Below are 22,034 nucleotides of genomic sequence, written 5' to 3' on the forward strand. Positions count from 1 at the left end.
AGAGAAAGTGCAGATTTCTTTATTTTTCTGCAGTCAACGCGATCAGCATTCTAGGCCCCATCTTCAGGTGGGCACGTAGGGAGTGGAACTGTAGTCTGATCTGGTAATCTCTCCCAACACAATCACTTACATTTTCTTTTAGTAGCTCAGTCTCTTTTAGATGACTCTGGCGTTCACCTGTTTAGCATTGTGCCATTCGCCTCCCTCCACTGCAGAAGGTGGCTGCTCCTGTGGGGAAAGTGTGACTGACTATGTCCCCTGAATTCGGGTTGTGTCCTCTGAACCTGGCTTGTCCAGGTGTGGAATGGTGATGCAGGCTAAAGAGGGGCTGTTTCAGGCTACTCCCCAGTATAATAATGACTAAGGTACAAAGGGTGTCATTTGGATATTTGAGACCAACGTAACAGGACTCAACTGATGAGGCCCACAGTCTTAGCTGTGTTTCTCTGCCCCCAAATTCCTAACCACTACAGCCACCGCATCCAACCCCAGGCCGCTGTTCTCTCATGGGTCCTCTCACCACCTCTCTGCCCCCTTACACTTGGGTTTATATGTGCCACCTACAGACAGCTTTAGGCCACCTACCTAGGTCTCTGGGTCCCGCATGCCTACCTGCTGTTTTCTAAACCTCTGTCCTTGGTCTTTCCTGAAAGTGGCAAGCCTTTGTTTTCTGTCCTGGGAAAGCTCAGACTGCAAGGAGCTGGCTAGTAACTTTTCCACCTCATATCCTCATTTGCAACCCGCATAAGTCATCGTGATGGAGATATATGGGATGTACCAATGAGGAAACTGGAAATGAAAAGTGATTCGGGAATACTGTCTCTGTTATAGATGTTGTGGGATCAACGATTAGATGATACTAAGCTACATGAAACAATCTGAGAACACTTAACTACTGATAGGGATTCCTGTGCAGAAGAAGGACTCAGGTAATAGGCTTGAGCAGTAGGGGAAGTCCACAAAAAAAGGGTTGGTGAGATAGGGGCTGGCCTTTAAGGGCATATTAGCTATAGAAAAGCACTTGAACATCTAATTCAAGGCCCATCAATATGAGCCCTGCTGACTTCCTTTCTTTGATTGTTCCATTCTTTCAGAGCCCACTGATGGTATCAGGCCTCGACAAAAGGAGCTGAATATAGGTTACACTGACCTATTTCTACCTCAAGTTTGAAATTAGAATGGAAACTTAATCAAGCTGCTCTGAGACTTTGGGCCGTCACCAGCTGAGCATTAGGCATCCCCCACCCCCATCCCCATCTCCACTGCCCTGGTTTCTGATGCTTACCATAGTCAGTTACACAATTCTCCTTGGAGCCCACTGTGGTGCCATGTGTGATGGGCATTACATATACATTCATAGCCATAAATAGCTGGCAAGAATGGGAACATGCATCATAGAGAGGGGAATGTCATCTCTGTGTGTTACATACAATTTAGATATGGGTGCAAAGAATTACCTAGCCAGCCTTGAGATAATTTGGCCAGAAGGCATAGAAATGCACAAGTTAAGACCAGGCTTTCTCTGGAGACACAGTGAATATCCCAGCTCTACTACTCACTTGAGTAGTGGAAACAAAAGCTCTAAGAGGGCAAGTTGCTTGTCCTCTTAGAGCTTTAGTTTCCACAACTGTGAGTTGGGGACAATATTTGTATCTACCTCATGGGATTTTGTACACTAAAAACTGGAAATGTGTAAAAAATTATCAGCTTCTAGCACAAAGTAAAGTGCTCAGTAAATGGTGGTTGTTGCCATTTTAAATTATGTCATTATTATTGTAAACACATCTGATTCATAGCTTAAGCTGGGTAATTGTTAGGAACTCTCAGGGGACTGAAGATGAGGAATTTTTCCAAAGGGGCGCTCCTCCCAATTTGTATGGAAGAGGAGCTGGGGGCACAGAATGGGGTTTAGACAATCATCCCTGCCGATGCTGCACTTCTCTTGTACTTTCTAAGCTGAAATAAAACACTTGTGTTAGGGAGAAGCGGAGATATGGAGAAGGGAAATAAAGGAGCTACAAAACTAGACTAAATAGAGAATTGCAATGAGTGAGTGAAACCAACCAAATGCACTGAACCTCAGAAACCAGGGAAGGTGCGGTTATAAATAGGCCTGTCTGTTCAGATACTTCATTTTCTTAAAACCAGAGATTTGTTTTTAACCTGTTTTTGTTTTTTTCTTCACTCTAAACTCTAGTTCTGCTCAATCTCCTTTGAATGATAGAACTGAATATCAGGCTATACACACACAATTTTTGTAAATAGTCCCATTTTAATGGTTTCTTAGATCCCAGGTGAAACTCCCTTGGTGTAGACCATTTTCCAAACAGGACCCAGACTATTTTCCAAACAGGACTCAAAGCTTCTGAATGAATAAACTCTTACACATGCTTCAGAAGCCTGCCCAGATGTCACCTCTCCAGCAAAGGTTTCTGCCACACCCAAATCAGTTGGGCAGCCCCTTAGTAGTACTCTAATTGTCCCTCTGTTAGATCTCATAGTCTTAGATCCTGTAACTTACTAGGTTCTATAACCACTCATTTCGTGGTTGGTCTTCTCTACTAGGCTGTGAGTATCTTTTCATCTTTCTTACTTGCTTTTGGCCCTAATGCCTCACACAGAAATGTTGAAGGAATGGAGTATAAATGAAGATAATGAATTCCCTGTTTGAATTGCAGTGAAAGCTCTCTCTCCCTTCTGCGAATAGGAGGAAAAAAATAGAAAGCCGTATCTGATGGGACTTCTTGTGGCGGTTCTGCCAGTCTGCCATGGCAGCTGCAAGCCAGCCTGAAGGACCAGCATCCATTTTGACTTTCAGAAGATAAGGGACCATCAACACAAATACAATAATCCAGAAGAACTGGTGGGAAAGTAGCATTGACCCCATAGATTTCCACTATTGATTAGATAAAGAAGTGTCTCATTGGAAATGTGCTGGCAGGGAGGGATGCTTTAAAGTTCCAGGCTGATTATGCTAAAGAAGGGCTCTGGTGTCTAGGTGGCCAGCCATATTCTAGGTACCCAGGGATAACCTACCTGGGCAAGAGCATGAAAGGGCTGCTGCTCTGTGGGACAACAGAAAACATGTCTTTCCCTAGAGGTGTCAATGGGAAGCCCCTTGTCCTGGCTCCCGAGGGGGCCTATTTGATTAGAGTATTTGCCCCCATAAATGCCCTGGTCTCTGGAAAAAGATACAGGTGGGTACTCAGCCACAGCTTGGAGACCTTGTGCTTGGAGGGTATGAAGGTGGCTTTAGGTCGTATTGGTTGGAAAGTCCTTTCTAGGAGCACTTCTCATGAGGGCCGTGGATATTTCGGCCCTGTTATAGCGAAAACACTCAGCAGGCTTTGGAGGAAGCCAGATTCCCATTTCCCCCTGAGGGATCTCAGGAGGGCAGTAAGCACCTTCTGAAATTATTTAATTTAGATCCTTATTAAAGGATCTGACAAAGAGCCGGCATACTGCCTTGCACATTGTACTTTCACCCTCCAGAAGTTTCCATTGATCTCATATCCTCCCCAACTTCAACTCTATGACATAGGTGAGAAGTTATTAGTCCCACCATTTTAGAGACAGGGAGCTCTTGCTTTATTTGCTGACAAAAGCTTCTGTTCTTGAAAAATAAAGTTTATTCCAGCCCTGATTCCCGCCGCTCCCCGTCCCCCCCACCTTCCCAAAGACCCAGCCAAACACTTTGTCTTCATGAAAAGGGGTAAATAGTCTCTGTGGAGTGGGTTTTAAAGAATTTTGCAGAATGCCCCCGCCAGTCTTGATGTGTTCTCTGCCACCTACCCATAATCACACTGTACGACCAAAATGTCTATTTCTGGGTATAGGGACAGACCCTTTACTAGAGAGAGTGTGGTGTGACCAGTGGTGTGACCAGGGCTACCGCTATCCTCCAGAGCCCCCCAGTTCCCTGGAAGCTCCTGCTGTCCCTCTACATAGTCGTAAGCTCCAGTGAGCTTTGCTGAAACTCTCCAGCTGCTCGGGAAATGTTTGAGGCTTGGCAAAACACAAACACTTTTTTTTGGGCACTTAGTATTTTTTTCCTCCTTTTCATTTTGCACTGCCTGTTTATTTGGAGTGAAATCGAGTCCATGTGTTTCAAATCCCTTTGCCTGATTCTCCACAGCATGATTTTCTCTAAGACTGTCTGAAGTCCCAAAATTTTTTGTCTTTTGCTTTAGAAGGAGAACACGACACCTTCCCACAGGATAATCTGAACCCTAAATCTAAAGGGAGTGTGTTTTGCGTGACACTGAAAGACTGGCAGATGCAGGACGGTAGAGGTGGCCTTCCCATGAGCAAGCATAGACTCTCAGGATATGCAGAACAGAAACCAGGGTTGTAACTTTTCCCTCATGGTCCATCATTAGGAATCAGCCTTGGCTGTTTTGAGGACAAGCTCACAAAGGGGCCTTCTGCCTCTCCCTGAGCTTCTCTCCCTGAGAAGTTGAGTCCTTCAGTTTCAATCTCTCTGTGGAATTTAATTAACTTCATGTCAAAGGAATGTTAGAGCCATGTTCTTGGGGAGGAGTACAAGATTTCGCCTTTACTTATTATTTCCTTTCCAGCACAAAATGTAGAGAGAGGGCTTTTCTTTAAAGAACCCATTCTAGCACTTTCTCTGTGGGTGGCAAGAAAGGCATTGTGCTAAGACACATGAAAATCATGAAGACATTAAAGATATGCAGTATTTTCTGGAGAGGTAAACCCAAAGCACAGGCTGACAGAGGCAATTTGAAGGCAGATATCTTATGTATTTTCTTTGGGATAAATCCAACGCATACTGGATGGCATTTGACACACCCAGGATTGTGGGGCGTGTCAATCCTATGCTCAGACAATGCAAATTCCATTTATATTGTATGTGTTTTTAGAGGCGAGGGGAATGCTCTGTGCCATACTGATGACTTACACACACACACACACACACACACACACACACACACATAGTTTCTGATGACTAGAAGTCTACAATTTGAATTGTATTCCTTTAAGTATAAACTTTCAGCTGTAAGATGAATAAGGTCTGAGTGATAAAACATGGTGATTATAGTTGAAAACACCATATTGAAATTTGCTAAGAGGGTAGAACTTAAATGTTCTCTCTCACACACACAAAAGACTAATATGAGGGATAATGGATGTGTTAATTAAAAAGATGGGAGGAATCCATATGCATATATGTATATCAAATCACCATGATGTACACTTTAAATCTTATATTTTTATATGGCGAATACATCTCAATAGCTAAAATAAAACAAACCAAACAACAACAACGACAACAACAAGCAAACAACAACAATAAAAAAATAGAATTGCATTTCTTTAGCCTAAGCCCCTGATTCTTGTTAAATTCTAAGAACCTTGGATTATCAGGTTTTGGGCATTTTGGTAGGGAAGATTTTGGTGTGGAGAATCTGGGAAGGAGAATTTAAGGATCTTGAGAGTTCTAAAAAGGGCTTTGCAGAAGCTCTTCCAAGGGGTAAGGTTGAGGTAAGACTGTCCAGAACAGAGAGAAAATTTGCTTTATAAATCTGAGGTAAATGGTGAAGGACTTTACTAGCTCTCGATTTTGGGTTCCTCTTAAAACTGGAAGCATTATTTTATTTTTAACAATATGTCATAAATGCTTCAAAAAGTTATCCTACAATTTCTAAGAGATGCCTGTTCCTCAGAACCTGAGGGGGCTGTGCATGGGCTTGTGATGTGAGTGAAATTTTGTGTGTATGTTTAAACTACATCCGGAGAGAATCCATAGCTTTCGCCAGGATCATAAAGAGGTCCTAAGGAATTGGAGCAAGAAGACCTGGCAACATTGTCAGAGCCTCTGAAACACTCAAAGTTCAAGGTCAGCTCGTTGGGGCACAGGTACCGGGGCAGGTCTGTTGGCTCTGGACCTGCCTGCCCGCCCTAGTCCGTGGAAGGCCCTCCTACCATCACATGAACCTTGTCCTTCAAAGGTCTTCATGTCTCCTTTGGTGTTTAAAAAAGAAAAACTCATTTTTTTTTTCTGAACATAAAAGTAGAAACTTAGAAAATGTGGAAAAACATAGTGAAGAAAATAAAAATTAGTCATAATCTTACTAATGAATCACTATACACATTTTGAGATAGTCCCATCCAAATTTTTTCCTTTTCTTTTGTCTTTTTAAGAGGGTGTTGAGATCATAGAATGTCTACGAATAGAGGCCTTTTCACTGAATGTTACATCATAATCATCTTGCCATTAAAAAGTCTTTATAAGCATCATTTTAAGTGGCTGCACAATATTCCATTATATGGCCGTACTACAGCTTACTTATCCTTTCTTCTGATGTTGGGCATTTGTGTTGTTCTCAGCCTTTTGCTTTAATAAATAATGCATGAGAAGCATCTCTGGGCAAGAAACTGTGCTTACATTTTAGATGATTTCTTTATGATAGATTCCTAGAAGTCTCTTTTGACTTTTGAAGATATTATGAGTTAAGATGTTGCTGAGATCCATCTATAAAGTGTGAATATTGCAAAAGACTGTGGGCAGAGAGGTGGGGCCGGACATCTACACTCACTGGGCTTCTGTGGTGCACACAATAAACCTCTAGGTGCTGGGAGTATAGTGGAGACTTAAAAAATTAGAAGACCCAGCCTTTATCCTTGAGGAATTTACTGTATAGTGCGGAACCACAACATACATAAATAGGCTAAAGGAAGAGATGCCCGAATCTCAGATCCCTCAGAGCCATGCGTGAATTTCAGAATGTGGTAGAGTTTTGTGTATATGTTCACATTGCATTTTCTGGAGAGGGAGTCTATAGCTTTCATCAGAATCTTTTCATCTACAGAGCTACAAAGAATTTAGATGATTGTTTTTGGTGTGTAAAGGGAGAGTGAATTAATTTTCCCAGTTTACATTTTTCTTTTACTATTTCATTTTATAGTTTTGTAATAGAAAAAATAAAAGACATTTTTTTTTTTCATGTGCTGTTAATATGACTGATAGAGGGTAATAAGAAGAGGGCAGCCAGGAGTCCTGGTTTTGGGACTGTTGAGGTAGGGTATAGGAGAGGCCACAGCCTGTATCCAACAGGTGTGAGATAGATTTTGGAAGCATTTGTCACCTGTCCCTGCAGTGACCTGCCAGTCCGTTTACATGTAAATCTGCTCCTGCCAGCATGAGCAGATGTTACATGACCCTCATGCCCACAGGATCATTTTATCAGAACATTAGGTTATGCAGGTTCATGGCACTTTGGTAATACAAACCAATGTTTCCTCATCCCTCTGCTAGAGCCTCAGTCCTCACCTAGTTGCTCAGAGTTAGAGGTGCTTCTTATTGCTCATTCATGGTCATAGGAAAGCCAGCCAGCTTTCCTGATAAGGAGATGTAGAAAAAGCAAGGAGATATGGTCACCGTCTAGCCTCCAGGCCCTTCATTCAGGGCCAGAATTATATGTGCACATGGAAATTGACAGCCATCAATTGTATTTATTTTCCAAACTCTGTTCTGCCCATGTCTATTATTTGGGTAGTTCTTCCAATGGGAAAATTAGAGAGTCATTTGCTAGGCTCTGGCCTTGTCCAGGGGTCTCTACTGTATAGATACCTACAGTTGCAGGACTTTCACAGCACCCTATCTCAGCTCGACTTGTGAGAATTTGTGGATTTTGTCCAGTTAAGCACCCATAGGCATGATGACTGGGATGGGGGCGTGTGTCTCATCATTCCCTTTCCCCAGTGGTATCTCCCTCACCTGTGGCTGGAGTGCCCAGGACCCCATTAGAGGGTCTATGTGCAGAGCATGACTGGACAACAGAGACCTGCCCAGGCAGGCATGTGCCTTCACTAGGAAGCTCCCCTAGACTTTTCACCTAGCATCCTTTAATTTGGCTTGCTAAACAAATTTATATAATTCTCTCTCTTTTCATGGTGGTCGGGGGGAGTTCAAGTTGGCTCTTTTTCTAGGTTTAGGTGATTTGTTTTTCTTTCCTGACTTGTGGCTTCTGGCTTCTGTGGAATAAATCCCTTTCCTTCCCTGTCATTCTCCTTTCCTCTGATCCTTTGTTTTCCCCAGACCCAGAACAACTTAGTCGTGTAAAGGGCTTTCACATACCTATAATCTATGTAGTCATTACAGTCATCACACAAGCCTCAGTTCCATTGGCCAAAAGCACCAAACCCCACCGTGAGACAGATGGGGAGGAATCGGCCATTGCCCACCTCAGATACAGGGAATAGCTGCCCTTCTGGTAAGGAGCCAGAAAACTCTAAACCAGCACATCTGTGACCACTGCCAGCCCTAATTCATAATCCAAAGTAAACAAACAAGATAACACTCAAAATATAATCTTTGTTGGTGGTTGTAGGGGAGACAGTTTAGACCTTTGAAGGATATCATTAAGAAATTCCTCCTCATACTTAATCAGACTCATCTTGGCCATGATTTAAGCTTATGTATTCTGGTTCTATCCATACAGACACTGTCCTTTTCTCCACATATGATGTTTTAAATAATACATTTCAAATAAAAGTTATATTTTACATATTAAAAAACATAAAACATTTATATGTAAGATAATTTTTGTAAAACATTTCATATTACATGTAAAAAGATTACAGTGTGTGATTTACTAGAACTCATATTTTATACTTAATGATATTTTAAATATGTAAATATTTTACAAGTAACACTTGTGTATAAAATGTTATAGACTTATATACGTAAATTTTATATTATATTTTAAATATTTTAAAATATTTCAAAACATTTCTAAAATATAGGCTACTTAAATATATTAAAATAAATCAATGTTTATATCAATGCCGATGGTTTAATACTAAAGTTAAGTAATTTAGCTTAACTGTGTAATGACTGAATACATGATATTGAAATATATAGACTATACCATTTTTACATAAATAAAAGGTGTTATAAAATATTCTTAAATTGTAATAAGATTATCCGATCAGGTCTGGTTCCCCTACTAAGGATTAAAGTCTAGGGGCCATAGCGCCCCCTACCACTCCCTCTCTTCCAGTGCCCTGATCTGCTGTTTTTCTTCCCGCGCATAGGCATCGGTAAGAACGTCATCTGCGACCGCACCGCCACGCCACTGGACGCTTTCCGCATGATGTCGGCCGCCCACTACTACCCCAAGCTCATGAGCATCATGGGCAACGTGCTGCGCTTCCTCCCGGCCTTCGTGCGCATGAAGCAGCTCATCGAGGAGGGGTACGTGGGCGAGCTGCTGGTGTGCGAGGTGCAAGTGCACAGCGGTAGCCTCCTGGGCAAGAAGTACAACTGGAGCTGTGACGACTTGATGGGCGGCGGCGGCCTGCACTCAGTGGGCACCTACATCATCGACCTGCTCACCTTCCTCACCGGCCAGAAGGCCGTCAAGGTCCATGGGCTGCTCAAGACCTTCGTGAAGCAGACCGACCACATCAAGGGCATCCGCCAGATCACCAGCGATGACTTCTGCACCTTCCAGATGGTACTGGAGGGCGGGGTGTGCTGCACTGTCACCCTCAACTTCAATGTGCCCGGCGAGTTCAAGCAGGATGTGACAGTGGTGGGTTCAGCCGGGCGCCTGCTGGCAACAGGCACGGACCTGTACGGGCAGCGCAACAGCGCCCCGGAGCAGGAGCTGCTGCTGCAGGATGCCACGCCTGTCAGCAACTCCCTGCTGCCTGAGAAGGCCTTCAGCGACATCCCCTCGCCCTACCTGCGTGGCACCATCAAGATGATGCAGGCCGTGCGCCAGGCCTTCCAGGACCAGGACGACCGGCGCACGTGGGACGGACGGCCTCTCACCATGGCTGCCACCTTCGATGACTGCCTGTACGCCCTGTGCGTAGTGGACACCATCAAGAGGTCCAGCCAGACGGGCGAGTGGCAGAACATTGCCATCATGACCGAGGAACCTGAGCTGAGCCCCGCCTACCTGATCAGTGAAGCCATGCGCCGGAGCAGGATGTCCCTGTACTGTTAGCACAGACTGGGAATTTAGGCCTTCTGCATGGGATCCAGGGATGGGGAAAGGCACAGGAGAGAGGTGGCCTGGGAAGAGTGTGGGTTAGGGAGGTGGAGGGACAGTGGGAATAATGGCTTCTGGGAAGGTGAACCCCAGCCCAGGTGAAGGGTTCCAAACAAGACTGTTGGGAGGCTGAGCGAATAGCCAGAGGGCCTGCCTTTCCTGAGATCATCCCTGCTGAGCATTTGCTCCAGAGGGAGGAGGTTCAGCTGCCTCTGCTGCTCTTTTCTATGAGAAGCAAGGAGGGGTGGCTTTCTTCATCATCTCATCCACTCCCCACACCTTGGCCTCCTTTGCAAGCCAAATGCTCCTGTGAGGTCAAGGCTCCGTATCTGATGGCAAGTTTAGTTGGTGCAGGCTCCCCCCACCCCCCACACACAACTGGCAGGAGATTGCACATCCTCACATATCCACACAAGCCTTGTTAGTCTGGGGAAAGGGGGCGCGGTGCAGTGGGTTGATGAGAAAGTTCAAATTCCACGAAAGCCACTTTTAAATGTCTGAAGGAAAAAGTACTTGACAGCAAAGTGTACAGCTTTCTTGATTGATTGGTCTTCCTCAAGGAAGAACGAGGGCGTGTCTTCCTGATAGGCTCATTGCCCTGTACCTGGCCTGAGGTGGGTTAAGGGAGTGCCAGGAATGGCCAGCAAAGAGATGGGTTCTTTCAGCCAAAAGGAGAGAGCAAGAACCCTGCTTGGAAACAGATGAGGCAAAGAATAAAATATCCTTTTGAATTTGTCGGCAATTATAAAACTATAATGAGCCACCTTATAACACTACTTCCTGTGGAGTAGAATTGAGTGTAAGAGGAATTCAGTACTGAAGTGTTGTTCTTTCAACTGGCTTTCCAGGCAGGGCCAAGGAGACAGCAGGAGACGCGGGTCTGACGACGAGCTCACATGCTGCCCTCAAGAACTGGGGACAGCTGTGTGCCCCAGTGTTGCAGTGGGTGTTCTCCAGCAGAAGGGACAGTGAGCCAGCCCTGGATTTGCTGTGTGCTCAAACACTCATCTCTCCTGCTGAGCTGGGGAATGGCTTTTTGGAGAGTCACCCAGCTTGTGGATTTAAAAGGGAAGTCTTCAGTTATAACTCACAAATTCTCTTCCCTTAAAAAAAAGTCAAGGTTCTTTTTCCTTTGCTTTCACTATTCTAATACCTGAAAAAAAATTTTAATAGGTATTAAAACAAAAAGACAACAAAGAGCATAATATTCAGTATTTCTAAAATGGGGTTTTAGAGTCCTCTCAGGTGTATCTTCATGTATAGTTGAGAAACTAATGTTGAAAAAAACATTCTATTCCTTGGTCTCCAGTCTCCCTTGTCTTGTCACCCCCTGCTTACAGAGCTTTTATTGGAGCTGGCAGACTGCAGGCTCAGAGCAGGCAGTGCCAGAAGAGAACCACCTAGGGCACAAGCACACACAAGGGTTTGTAAATGCTCGGTACCACCGAATGTCACTGAGATCGCTCTTAAAAATTCAGAACTTGTCTTGAAAGAAAAACCAAGTCAAATACATTTTGAAAACAGGGAATTGTCCTTTTGTTATTTTTGCTTAGTCCTTCATGCCACAGAAGACATTTGTCAAGGTTGGATGTACTTGTAAATCAACAGCTTCACAGCTCACAGAAATACAACAGTTGTCTTTGGCACACAACTGAGGCTTAGACTGCTTTTCAAATATCTGGCAGTAGAACTTAAAGAAAATTTCAGGGGCCAAGAGTCCTTCACTCCTCTACACCCGCCCTGGCTCTGAGTAAGCAGAAAATGAATGGTACCATCAGAGTCGGTACACGGAAGCCCAGGCCGCCTGTGAGTGCAGTGGAGGCATGTCCTAACATCATGGGAATCGTGGTCATTTTCTAGCACAGAGGAGCAAGGCTTGTCTTCCTGGAAACAATCACCCTATTTTCTGGGGCCTTTACTGCAACTTGGTATGGTTAGTCAGCTGAAACTCTCTGTGGTACGTTATGGTCCCTGTCTGTTTTCAGACTTCATGATGAAATGCCAGCTTTTGTAGCTATCGGTTCAAAACTAGAAATTTGGTAAAATGGAAGTCTCCCAGTAATCATTTGAGCAGAGGGCCTTACCATGGACTGTTTTGGTTTAGGTTCTCCTAAATTGGCCCTCAGGATAGCTTTTGTGGAAACTGAGTGGAATGAATTTTTTTTCTTTCCTAGCTAGCCTGAAAAGGCTATGATTAAGGAAAAAAAGGAAAGGAAACTAGGAGACTCTCTGGTCTCATTTTTCTAAGTTATTCTTAATCTAAGTAGGGATTTTAGGGAGGTTTCAATTTGAAGTTTCTGTATTTAACCAAAAAACTTGGGAGGTTTTTTTTCTTCTAAAGGCCTCTGAGCTCTGTGATAGTCAGTGTCTAAAATGGAAATTCTCATTTGAGGCTGGGATATATAGAAAGACTATATGTTGTTTAAAAGAAGCATGAGAAATATTTTGGTAAGTGTATTCAAATGTTATCTACTGAAATGCATGTAATAGGTAGATGCAGGAATGAGGGGAAGACTGAAATGGTTCTTTTTGTAATACGAAAATGATAGTCAATGGGTTTAAGATACTTCTTTAGTACTCCTTTTGCTCCTGTCTCACCACTTGCAAAGACTTGATAGAGAGCTGCAATATGAAGCTGAAATCTCAGAATCATGCCCTCAGGGGTCTGAGTACCATCAGCTGACTTTGACCTAGAATAAGTCTCGGCAATAAGCAAGCTCTCTCTGCTTTGTTTATTGTGTTTCAAGGACCCAGTATAATGAAGCCATCACTTCAGGGTCATCACATCTAGTCCCCGTTGACTGACTGATTTCTTGCCATCCTTGTTTGGAGGGAAATTTTGGCTCACGCTGCTGGTCACCTCTACAGCTGTCCCAAATTCCGAATTCTGAGAGAGTGGGTAGACCAGGCGTTCTTACGATGGCATCCACAGTGTTTGGGCATGCTCTGGGCTTTTTGGAAAGTTTACATTCTCTGCATTATCTTCTGGAGAGAGAGTCTATGACCACCGTCAGTTTCTCCACAATTTCTCCTTTCAATGGGAGGCATGGCAGGGGACTACAGATACTCCTTAACCTACCTGTCAGCAAATACCTCTGTGTCAGGTGTATCTGGACTCTAGCAGCAGTTTTGGCATTTGTACTCAAGATGAACTTCTCCCAGAGCCTTTCTCCCTTTGCAAAGAGCCATCCAAGTACTCTCTGCTCTAGCATTTCTTGATATCCACTGTGTGCAAGATATTTTCAGTACATTACCTCATTCAATCCATGAAAAACAACCCCATCATATTAAATATTGTTATTCCCAATTTACACATGAGAAAATCGAGGCTCTGAGTGGAAGAATAAGTTGCTCGGTCACACAACTATTAAGCAAAAGTCGGGTATCCTGAATCCGAACCATGTTGCCTCCAAGAAGAAAGATTTGTTCCTCTGTATTTTTTTCAGCCAGGAAAGTAGTCCTTGTCCAACACTGTCAGATCTGCTCTCATGCCCTGCGGAGCTTCTGTGATTAGAGCTGAATGTGACCTGCATGGGCCTCCCCTCTACTGCTGTGACACCCTCCCGTTGAGCAGGATGCCACATCGGATGTTCTGCCAGAAGGTTGTTTAGAGCTGCAAATGGAAGTAGTCGATTTTTCCTCCCCTTCTAAGATGGAAATATCACTCAGCTTCTTTTAAAAGCGACTTCCTAACTTACTGTTGATTGTAGGTAATGCAGCAAACTGCAGAGTTGGGGATTTTCAACACATCATTGGCCAATTATTATAGATGGCCTTGGCATTTCCTCTCAGCGGTCTGAGTATAACATAGGGAAATGTCTTTTCTCAGGGAGTGGAGCTTTTTTAAGTTCATGTGTTTGTGACTCAGATTTTAGCTGTGTGTTGCATTCATTCCTTTATACTCTCTTTGTTCTCTTCATCTTGTCTCATAGCCGCAGCTGTTGCATTTGACCTGTGGTTGTAAGTTAGGTTTCTGATTCCATCTGTTTTACTCTGGTGGCTATGGGGGCATTCACCATTGCTGATGCCAGCCTGGGGAGAAAGTAAATCCAGTTGCATTTGAAGGGACTTCAGAGCCCAGTATGGTCAGTTCCTTTATTTTACAAGAAGTTCAGTGATGGCCAAGGTCACACTGTTTCTTAGTGGTAGAACCAGGCTAGAAACCCAGTTTCTAACTCTAAGTCACATCCTGCCTCACACAAAACCTTCAGATCTCTCAGATGGGGGGAGGGAGGCTTGGAGAGGTAAAAAGACTTGTCCGAGGTCCCATGACTAGTTGGTGGAAGAGTCGCAATTAGAACTCAATCTGCAACGGACTGTATTTCCTGAGCTGTTGCAGCTGAATCAATTTTCCAGGAAGGAACTCACTTATGTCTTGAATGTACTCATAAAACTAGCTGTTTAAAATGTCCCATTGCGATTGTAATGTGAAGTTATTTCTAATTTGTATTGTATTTGGCGAGGATGGGACATAAATTCAGATGTGCACCTTCAGTATGTCCTGAGACCTGCTCTACTTATACCCCACCCCCACCCCCATCCCCACCCCCCACACACACCTCTACCTACTGCTGACTCTTTTTGGGCCATCAAAGCCCTGAAGTTTACCAGGCAGAGGCCATGACATTGGAGAGCTCATTAAAAAATCAACTATCAGAGCCTTGCATTTCAATTTCCTTTTGGGGACAGGAAGGAGCACAATGAAAGAAAAGCTGTGTGCTTCAGTCTTAACTGGCAGCCAGCACCCCCAACTGTAGGCAGAGGAGGGGGCAGTTCGGGGTGTTCCATTTCAGGGGACAGTCCTGACTGCGTTGGGCTGCCAGGACTTCTCGCAAGAGGAGGGAAGACCCCTGTGCTGCTTTAAGAGATGATGGGCTCTAGTGGTCTCATTGGAGTCTGGAGGTGAGGCCAGTACCATATCTGAGTGACCATATCAGTTAGCAGTGGAAGATGGTGGCCTACTGACCTTTTCCTTCCCCACGTCACAGTCTCTATTTGCTGGAGCCCTTGGGAGGGCTACTGAAGTGTCTGGCTCTCAGGCTACTCAAGCATTGCACTACTGAATATTCCTGAATCTGTTGTAACTGTTTCTGTTTACACCAGCAGTGAGTAGAGGAATGACAAGACCACATCATATGCCATGGTCGTAGGCTTAGTGTGGCAATCAAAAGCTTACCTGGGCAGGTGGCCAGGGCCTACAGAATAACCATGGTGTCACATTGTCTCTGTCTCTCTCTCTTTCCTTACCCAGGCTTCTGTTGTCCTCGGCAGCCTTCACAAGGGCTAAGCTGTCAGATGAGCCGCTTGGTTTCTCCTTATGAATGCGATGACTTACTTGTGATTCTAGTCTAATTCCAGGTAGAGAAACAAAACAAAAGCAAGTGACTTGACCAGCTCCTTTGCTCCCCTCCTTCTCTTTCAGGCATCCAAATGCATTTAGTATTCTGTCCCTGTGCCTTGCCCAGGGGAGGGAGAAGTTTCTAGCAATTATGGCTTTCTGTTTGTTGCCTGGTGCTTTTATAGTACTTCATTTTTTTTTTTTAACCAAAATTGCATTTGTTTGGTTGTCATTGTCAAATATATATTTATTGTGTTTTACAAATGTTAAGTATATAAATGTATGTATATGTATAAAACCAAACTTATGTATAAAAAGTCAAGGCATGTATACTAGATATTTTAAAGAATTATTTATCATGGGAAAAAGATCTGTGTTATAAAGTAAAAAGAGTCTATATTTTCTATATAATGTAGATAGCAAAAAATAGCTTATAAATTATAGAAGGTTTTGGGTTTTTTTTTATTATTATTAAAGAAAAAAAAGGACAATGAATGCAGCTGTTCTTCATGTTTCAAAGGCCAAACTACTGTGGGAGGCGGCCTTCCCTACTGGGCTCTCGGCTGTGCAGTCGGCACCAGGCCTGGGAGCCGCTGCCCAGTGCCACCCCTGCGATGCTCGTGCGCCGTGGTTAGCATCACTCAACCAGCTGGCATGTGCCACTTCACACATGGCTTCTTGTTGTTCTCCACAGTTTGCATTAGTGGGATAAAGGAATGAGAGTAGTAAATAAAAATTGAAGAGAAGAAACGATTCTAGCTGTTTTTCTGTTTATTAGATGCAGGTGTCCTAGCCCATGAGTAAGGTACCTGGCCAGCTTGTGGGATCTGAAGCAAGAATGGGGGTGGGAATGATAGTGGCGCATTGGGGTGTGTGTGTGTGTGTGTGTGTGTGTGTGTGTGTGTGTGTGTAGCGTGGGAAGAGGCTGTTCATGTGTCAGCATCTGTGAAACTAAACAGTGGGAATCAACTGACCTGCTTTTTGATCGTAGATATATTAAGTGTTAGAAGTGGAGGCACTCTGGAGCAATCTAGTTCAAACTCTCATTTTGGAATTGTGGAAAAGTAGGGGAGATAACCTATCTAAGGCTACTCTGTGTGTGTGTTTGTGTGTGTGTAAAAGCCTAGTCAAGATAAACAAGAAGAGGACAACATGAACAGGGAGCTCATCTTAGAATTCCCTATTATTTTACTGTCTTAACCTAATACTTTACACCAAGCTCTGAAAGATGCTTTCAGACAGGTTCAGTTGTCTATTTGCAAGAGCTTCGTTGCTTACTTTGTTCCTAGCAGCATTTAACGGTGACCAGCTTGAAGTGAGCTCAGCCTAATTTCAAATCTGCATGACATGAGGTCTCTAATGGATGGGCTAGCCTTTCCTTTCCACCCTGTACTATCTCAGAAAATGCACACAGGGAATTCTTCTGGTCGTGCCTTTCCTTCACTTAAAATTAGTTAAGAATTAGAAAAATTATACAAAAGCTGAGATCTCATTATTCATTTCCTCACGTACAGGTCCTGATGTTAATGCATTCAAAATGTGGCCCATCCAATGAAACAATAAATTGCAGCCAACCCATGCATTCACATGGATTATTATAGTATACACGTAATAGTATCATACCTTATGATACTGTCATGATTCCAAGAGCAATTTTGAAGTAGGAAATAAGGTAGAGTGCTTTGTGAAAGTAGAAAGTGCTGTCTGCACATAAAAGGTATGGTTGCAATGGGGTCCAGTCCTCCGAGTTTCTCACAGCAGAGTGGCCTGGGAACTCTACACTCCTAAGCATTCGTGTACATATTAAATCTAAGAACTAGTTGTTCCTTCACAGATTTGGAATCTCTTTGTGATGTTGGTGTCTCTCAGTTTAAACCCATTCCTTTTATTGTAAACCAGGGATTATACTCTTTCCTACTACATCATAGGATGTGATCGGTGTTGCTTTCATAGTCTCTGAATTGTTGCTTTAAAAGAACAGATGTGATTACATCATAAGCCATTCAGGTTGCTGTTTACTGGTCAAATGAAGAAACATCTATGTATCTTCTATGCCCATCTACCTCTCCCCTCAACCTGCCCCTCCCCTGCTACAGATACACAGAACCATTTTCTAGTTTCTTTTATCTCCTACTTCTGTTATCTTATGCATTTTTAGTACCTGTTATGACAAGTCTGGGTGGTTCAATCTGAAAAATAAAATGACTGCTACAATTGTTATGAGAATAAATTATATATATACAGAGTATGCAGAATTTTGTATAGACATGAAAAGAAAATAATTTCACCTTAAAGTAGTGAGCTCCCATTTTATTAACCCATACTTACCCTTAATCTTGCCTAGACAGCCCCTAAATGCACTCAGCAGTAGCAGTGCCCCGGCTGGAAGGCTGTCCAAGTAGTATACATGACAAAAATGGAAAGGACACCACTTCATAGAGTTCGGGCCAAGGCACAAACGGCTAGACAGTGTTACAGCTTACTTGAGTCAAAATGCTTATAAAAAAGCTGATGCAAAACAATTAAGATCCTTTGCTTTGTTCGTACAAGTTCAGGCTTCCTCTTGAATCCTATCTCCGAGTCTACATCTGCTGGGAGAATTCCTGTGATGACTTGAGCTATGACAGCTTTCATAGCATTGCTGAGGTCCAACCACAGCTCTGCAAGATGAACTCATCATATCTAAGTGGTTTTCGGACTTCCTTTAAAATATTGTAATTATGAGAACACCTTTCTCACCTAATTTCACACAGATTCTGATCACTTTGGATTGGACCATCGTCTCTGCCTTTAGCCATGAGTGAAAGTGAAAGACTAATTGCTTTCTAGGTTCCCTTCTTGGGCAATTACAGATTAATTCATTTCTTGGTCAGTGATTTTGAACACTGATGGGCCTCGGTCCCAGAATTACAATCTGGAATATATACGTATGTAAGCCCCATTATCTGTGACCCTTTCATCATTGGCCACCAGTGCCTTGAAAGAAGGATGCCCTGGGAAGGAGGAACTCTAGGGCCTTGAGTGGCTACAGTAAATGTGGAGAGTGCACCCACAAAGCCCACAAGGCTCCAGCCAGTCTTCTGTCTTGAAATCCCCTAGGTCACTACCTTTTAAAGAATACTAAGGGGTCTAAGGCAGGCTGAAATTAGACCAGGGCTGTTTGAGGCTGCCTTGGAGTGTTCAATCACTCCAGACACCTCAAAATCTAAGACCAAGAAGGCAAAACAGCTAGTGAGATGAAAAGAAGGGGAGCAAGATCAGACCCCCCCCCTGTCTTTCTAAGCCTTCTGAGGCCACTTGTCTGGGACCTGATAGCTAACAGGTGAGCCTGAAGAAGCCAGTCCATCTTCAGTGTGTTAGGCGCTAAGGGATCTGGACTTGACATTCAGGTTCCTGTCACCAAGCAAAAGAGAGCTAGTCTGAGAAGAATAGCTGTGCATCAGTTGACTGTGAAGAGATAAAACTACATTTAACACCAAGGAACAAGTAAGAGGGGGGAGATGGAACAAAAAAGAGAAGAAAGAGCTGAGGATGATGGAAGGCGCAGCAAGGGGATAGAGGGCAGGGGCAAAAGTGGTAGTTTATTCCAAGGGTAAATAGACGAAGGGGATGGGCCAGAGCTATGTATGCATTGAAGATATGGAAGGTTCTGAAGATAAGTAAATGTTTCATGATATCTGAAATACTGTTCGTCTGTGGCTGACAGGCTTAATCTGTCCCCTGAGAACAGCTTGTATGAGGAGGAGGAGGACAGATGAGAAGAAACGAGGGAGGAATTCTTAGAGAAACTTCAAAGTCTGGCGGACCTACTTTTAGAGCTATTCAAAACTATCAAACTGTTGGCATTTGCTAGAAAAGTTTCAATACCAACCAATGCATTAAATAAGCAGTGGACCCCCTAGGGCACCTTGCATCCCATCCTTTCTTGTTGTTTTCCCTATTTGCAACTCCACCCAACCTGAAGTCTTCAAGGCTTCAACATCTGCCATTTCATTCAGTCCATTAATCCATTCCTGGGACCCTGGAACAAACTCTTCACTCAGGAATCTGTTTTAGCCCCGCCCCCCTTTATTTTTGCACACACAGGGTTTCTTACCCCTCCTCGGTGTTCAGGGACCCTGCTCCTGCGATCTGCTTTCTCTTCGTGCACCACAATTATATCTGAAGAAAATCCTAGGAGGAACAGGCCAGGTCCAGCAGGAGTGGATGCTCATTAGCTACATCCAGGCCTGGCCTCTGCTCTCTTGGATTCCCTGTATCAGCCCTCAGATTGGTCCTGGATCTTCACTCTCTCTCTCTCTCTTTTTTTAAATCTCCCCAGGTAACTGAGCTGCAGTTCCCCACTCCCTACCCCCTGGCCTCTCTTCTACTCAGGTAAGCCAGCCTGGCATTTGGGGCACACCTACTCTCATTTGCCTCTTGGCCACCATTCAGAGCCCTCTCATTCTGGAGAACCTAAAAGCAAAAGGACATTATGGAAACACCTGATCTCTTTCCGTGGGTTGCTGTTAACACTGAATGTTAATGGCATGAAAAGGGCTTTCCTGAGCCTGTCAGCAGTCGGCAGACAGCTGGCATTACCACTGACAGTCCTAGCACTGGGTGAGGATGGAATCCTTTTCAGCTCTGGAATGCCTTTTATCCTCAGTGTTGAAAGCTTTGCGGAAATTAGGCCAGGGCTTGTGAAACAACTCAAGCCTGGCCACAAACAACCCTGAAACTCTAAGCCAGAGCCTCCTCGTACTTTCTTTAGCTGGCATTTTGATGTCCTTGACCCAGCTAAAGGGCTTGGAAGAAGCCTTTTCACAACTGACATGTTCAGATAAGTTAAATCCCCTGAAATTCGGCACCATGGGGTTGCATCCTCAAGGTCTGACGTACTTTTATTGATCCATGGGCTCTGCAGTAGTACAGATCTGAGGGAACAAAAGTTGGTCCAGAGCGCAGCATTGCGAAAACTTCAACCTTAGGAAGATTCTCCCAGTGCTTCGTCCATCCATGTCACATAGAAAATCCCATAGAAAGTATTGCCCTGGCTGTGGGCTGACTGAGGGTACTGAGTCTCTTTAGTGACCTGGAAAAATTACCGTGGTACTCAAATTCTTGTTTCTCTCTATTAAGGAATCACTTACAATCTCAATTTTAAGTCTCCATACTTCTCATGTTTAAGTAGCTTGATTCCCTGGATTTATCTGAATCTCATCAGTACAGTCCTATAGGTGAGGTTACTCTGTTGAAGATTAGAATTTTCCCAATGTTTTGTCACTCCCTAGAGTGTTCTTCCATGTCATTGCAGACATCAACATTCCAGAATTTCATGGACGGAATCTTTGGTTTGGGGAGGCATGGCTCTGAACTTATTTCTTAAGTACATTGGAGGCTCTAATTTTCTACTTCTTACATAGTCACTAGCAGCCACTTCTCTGGTATGTCTCATCATGTACCCTTCTCCCCCTGTGCTGTGGACGCTGTCTGTCCATGTATTCACAATCTCTATTCTACTGTCTTTTCCACTGGATTTTTACCTGCTCACATGCCGTTCCTACCCAGGGAGTGGCAAAGCCCTGACCGTTAGGTCCTGAGAAGTGGGGGGGCTGCCACACTCATTGTGTTTTCAATTCCCCGTGCCTTTCCTCTGAGGTCAGGTTGTTCTCAGACCTCACTCTGTGACTGACACCCTGGCAAGTTCTGTGGATGCCAAAATAGGCCCAAAATCTCCTGGCAAGCTGGTTTTCTTGAGATAAAGTTCTTGCTCAATTGCTGCTTTGCCATGTTGTCTCATAATAAACCATTTATAGCCTTTTTAGAGCTGTTTTTCAAATATTAACTAGTTCTAGTCTAGTTCTAGTGCGAGAGACTTTCCTTTCAGCTAAGAAATATAATTAACTGTCAATTCTGGATTTTATGTTCTGGGTCACCAGTTGGCAATTTTATCCTGGTCCAGGACACCTGAGAGATGGTACAAACTATAACGGGAGTTATGTGTTCTGCAATCATTTTTGCTTTGCTTCTTAATCAGATCTGCCCTCTTCCCTACCGGTGCACCCTAAGTCCACTCTGGGAGAGAGACTAAGTCCACAAGCTCTTGGGCTGGGGACCAGGCAAGTGTAGTTTAAAAAGTCAGCACTAGACCAGTGTTTCTCAAAGTGCAATATCCAGGTCCCCAGCATCAGCATTACCTGGGAAGCTTGTGAAAAATACAAATTCTCAGTCCCAGCCCATACCTATCAAATCAGAAAATCCGATAGCAGCCCAGTACCCTTCCAGATGAGTGTGATGCCTGCTTTGTGTGGGCATGCTCTAGGCTGAGCTTTGTCTTCCACTTATTACCCAGTAAGAATCACCGTTCCGGAACAGTGACTCTAAGCCATGGCTGCATCTTAGAATCTCAGGGGGAGAATTCGCAAACTACAGGTCCCCTGGCTCCACCCCTAGAAGTTCTGATTTCACTCATCTGCCAGAGAACCCAATCAGACAATTCTAGCGGCTGAGCAGGGTTCAAGAACTGCTCATGCTCTTCTCCTTGCAGATTTTGACAGATTTTGTAAGTAACCACCTGTTTGTTCCCCACTGCCTACTTCTAGCACAGAAGTAATTTATTCCTTATAATTCATCATGATCACTCATCAGCTAGAGAGATGACAGGATGTAGGACAGAGCATTGCCAGAGG

At 43.9% G+C, this 22,034-nt stretch overlaps 1 protein-coding gene across 3 annotated transcripts in view; it reads left to right on the top strand.

The window, feature by feature from the left end:
• The window catches only part of GFOD1 (glucose-fructose oxidoreductase domain containing 1), a 101,456-nt gene extending 85,340 nt beyond the window's left edge, over positions 1-16,116 (top strand). For all 3 annotated transcript variants that reach the window (XM_016123268.2, XM_016123269.2, XM_016123270.2), the window contains one exon: positions 9,061-16,116. In XM_016123268.2, coding sequence (XP_015978754.2) covers positions 9,061-9,980 — 920 coding nt within the window. In that variant the 3' untranslated portion in view covers positions 9,981-16,116. The remainder of the gene's footprint in view (positions 1-9,060) is intronic.
• Positions 16,117-22,034: the final 5,918 nt, after the last annotated feature.

This window comes from Rousettus aegyptiacus, unplaced genomic scaffold (assembly GCF_014176215.1).
Source record: "Rousettus aegyptiacus isolate mRouAeg1 unplaced genomic scaffold, mRouAeg1.p scaffold_m13_p_1, whole genome shotgun sequence".
Taxonomy (NCBI): Eukaryota; Metazoa; Chordata; class Mammalia; order Chiroptera; family Pteropodidae; genus Rousettus; species Rousettus aegyptiacus.